A 2,798-nucleotide genomic window follows, 5' to 3' on the forward strand; every position below is an offset into this window, starting at 1 on the left:
ATGACTTGCGTCTGTATTGCAAACCCATGCACTCGTCCAAATATTAACGAAATGAACACACACACGCAGCATACTAACATATCGTGGATGGAACTAATAATCCGTGCTGTTTTATGCCACACACACAGTGTCAGTGATTAGTCTAATTGACTTGTAGTATAGCACTATAACATTACATCTGAAACATTAATTACATGAATGGCCACAGAGAAAAGCATTAGCAGTACAATCAGCAATGTTGCTAGCAGTGTAACAAGATAGCATGTGTTTTGTTGAAAGTCTGAATTGTTCATCATTTGGAATGGATTTACCCTTCCAGTAAAAACAACCAGAGCACATGTCAGAATACTGGAAAGCCTCTGTGAGGAGAGAGACAATGTATTGGAGATGCAATATCATGAAGCTTTCATTTGTCATTCATTTTTAATGTTGGGAAAGCAACTTGCAGCATGCAGAATTTTTGAAAAGAACTGTGTCAATCTTCTGTGAGCTCGGAATTCTAAGGTAGCAAAAGGCTGACTGTAGGCCTATACACTTACAGCTGTTTGTTTGTTGTCAAGACCAACTTATAGGAGGTTCACAAAGTGGAAATAAATCAAAGGTGCCCGATACACCAGGAGATGCCCATGTCAATTTTCCAAACAGGCTGGTTTCTCAATTTAAAATAGTGATGTTACTTCACTAATCAATTTATTGACAAAGTGAACTGGATCTACAACCTGCTGGCTTAGACATAAACAACATTTTATTTTTTTTATTTTTAAATGATGTTTACCTTTCAGTCCACTCCTCCTTTTTTATTTCTACCTCTGTGCTCATTTGTTCTAGATCTTTCTCTCCTTCTTTGGTCCTTTCTTGCATCTTGGGCATAAGATCTTGCATCTATTTCAATGCACCAGTGTTATCCATAACCATGGAGAAGGCTGACTCAGCACAAAGTAAATTACACTGAATAAGACACCACAGGGAAATTCTTTACAGATACACTCTCTCCCCCTAAAGAATTCACACCAATTAGCTTAATACTCAAAGCAGATCATAGTAGGCTAAAGTATGGGCAAAAAAATTATAATATTCAAAATAGCAGTGTGGCTGTTGCAATCAAAATAGTGATCTAAATAGCAGTGTACTGTTGTGACCGATATGACATGTATCGGTGAAACAGTTGCGATGAAATTGCTCTTATGGCAGTTTTGCGAATCAATGCAGAGCAAATACGCTGGCATTAGGTTTATCGCTTGTATCCCTGACAGGGGCCTCTTAGCGTACTATATGGCCCTAGATAATGGCCACCATTCACTCTGTTGTCTTCAATTTAATCCACGTGAGAAGCAGACTGGAACGGACACGCTCAGAAACCAGTTCATCCCGAGAGCGGAGAGCGAAGTGAAACAGAAAGAGTGTGTGTGTGTGTGGGGGGGGGGTATAGGGTGAATGGGATATGTCTGTCATCAAACCCATTCATCTTTCTGATGTGGCAGTTATGTCTGTCAAGTTTAGCCGTAGCCAACCACTGTGACGGGTTGCAGTGGGCAAACATTCAGATGACAGCTTGTCCTGGTGGTGTTTTGCACAGAGTTTTTGGCACACTCAGAGATACAGAGAAGACAGCCCCAAGCACCGTCAAATCCTCAATCTAACCCCTCAGAGACTCATTCTAATCTGAAGCTGACATAAACTAAAGTCTTACATGCTCTAATCTGCACTCCCTGTCATGGCATCTTGCACCCTCCCTTGTGTTTCTCTGCAAAGAGCAGGGGCAGGATATCTGCAGGTAACAGGCTGTTATAGAGTGATGATTAGTATTCTTCAGAGGAGATAGGCCACTGATAGTATGACTATTGACTGCGGCTTTGGCTGGCACCCCTTGGAACGTACACAGAAGGTGTATGCTGCTGCTAGAGATAGGCAGTCAAAGCAAAAAGTGTTGTCTTCTTGCTTACCATTGATCATTTTCAGAAGATGAAGGGGTAAAAAAAGTGTCTAAGGTCCTATATGTGAAATACAGGATTTCTACTCGATACTCCTCAATTTCTCCTCAGATTGTAGATAGCTGCAGTGATCCTGCTGAGGTTATGGATCAATTGACCTGGGAGGACAACTATTGACTTAGCAGGCTGGTAACTGTAATTACAATTGACAGTGCTCTATTTAAATGGCTAAATGTCCACAGTTCTGTATGTCGCACATATCTTCTTCTTTCAGTAGTGTGTAATGCAGGGCCGAGTGCCGTGTCATGTGAGTGGTTTTTATAAAGGAGGATTTCCAGCAGATTATAATTTAATGTACTCTGTACACTGTATGTACCTCTTTCATCTCCCTCCCCTTAATTCTTCCCTGTGTCATTTAGTGTGACTGTTCTTTTGTTTCATTATTTATTTAGGACACACACACACACACACACACACACACATCACTAGGCCAGGGGGGTACCCGTGGGAGGGTGACACCGAGAGGCAACATCATCAGTCTTCTCCCCATGGAGCCACACTCTCCAGGAGTAGGGGAGTGTGGGGGCGGACGTGTGGGAGTCTCTCCTCCAGGGAGGTGTGTTGTGTGGGTGTGTGTGTGGGTGTGTATGTGGAGGGTGTGTGTGTGTGGGTTGTGGGGGGGGGGGGGGGGGGGCTGGTTCCCCGATCTGATCTGTGGCTGATTTATGCTCCCGCACCGCTGGAGCACGGTTGCCGCGGCGGCTTCGAAGGAACCGCAGGGATAAACGTTCCATTTTTTATTCCCGGGGGGGTAGGGAGTGGTATAACAGTGCCGAAAAGCCCTCCAGTAATATGATTGGAGAAGGC

The 2,798-nt window shown here is 43.6% G+C and overlaps 1 protein-coding gene across 1 annotated transcript in view; it reads left to right on the plus strand.

Annotated features, from left to right (window-relative positions):
• The window catches only part of tmem74 (transmembrane protein 74), an 864-nt gene extending 860 nt beyond the window's left edge, over positions 1-4 (plus strand). The window contains exon 1 of the mRNA XM_076281247.1: positions 1-4. This exon is cut by the window's left edge and continues 860 nt beyond it. Coding sequence (XP_076137362.1) covers positions 1-4 — 4 coding nt within the window.
• The last annotated feature ends 2,794 nt before the right edge of the window (positions 5-2,798 follow it).

This window comes from Alosa pseudoharengus, unplaced genomic scaffold, assembly GCF_046254945.1.
Source record: "Alosa pseudoharengus isolate Yale_2024_CS ecotype anadromous, Long Island Sound unplaced genomic scaffold, YU_APseudo_1.1 YU_APseudo_1.1_scf_12, whole genome shotgun sequence".
Taxonomy (NCBI): Eukaryota; Metazoa; Chordata; class Actinopteri; order Clupeiformes; family Clupeidae; genus Alosa; species Alosa pseudoharengus.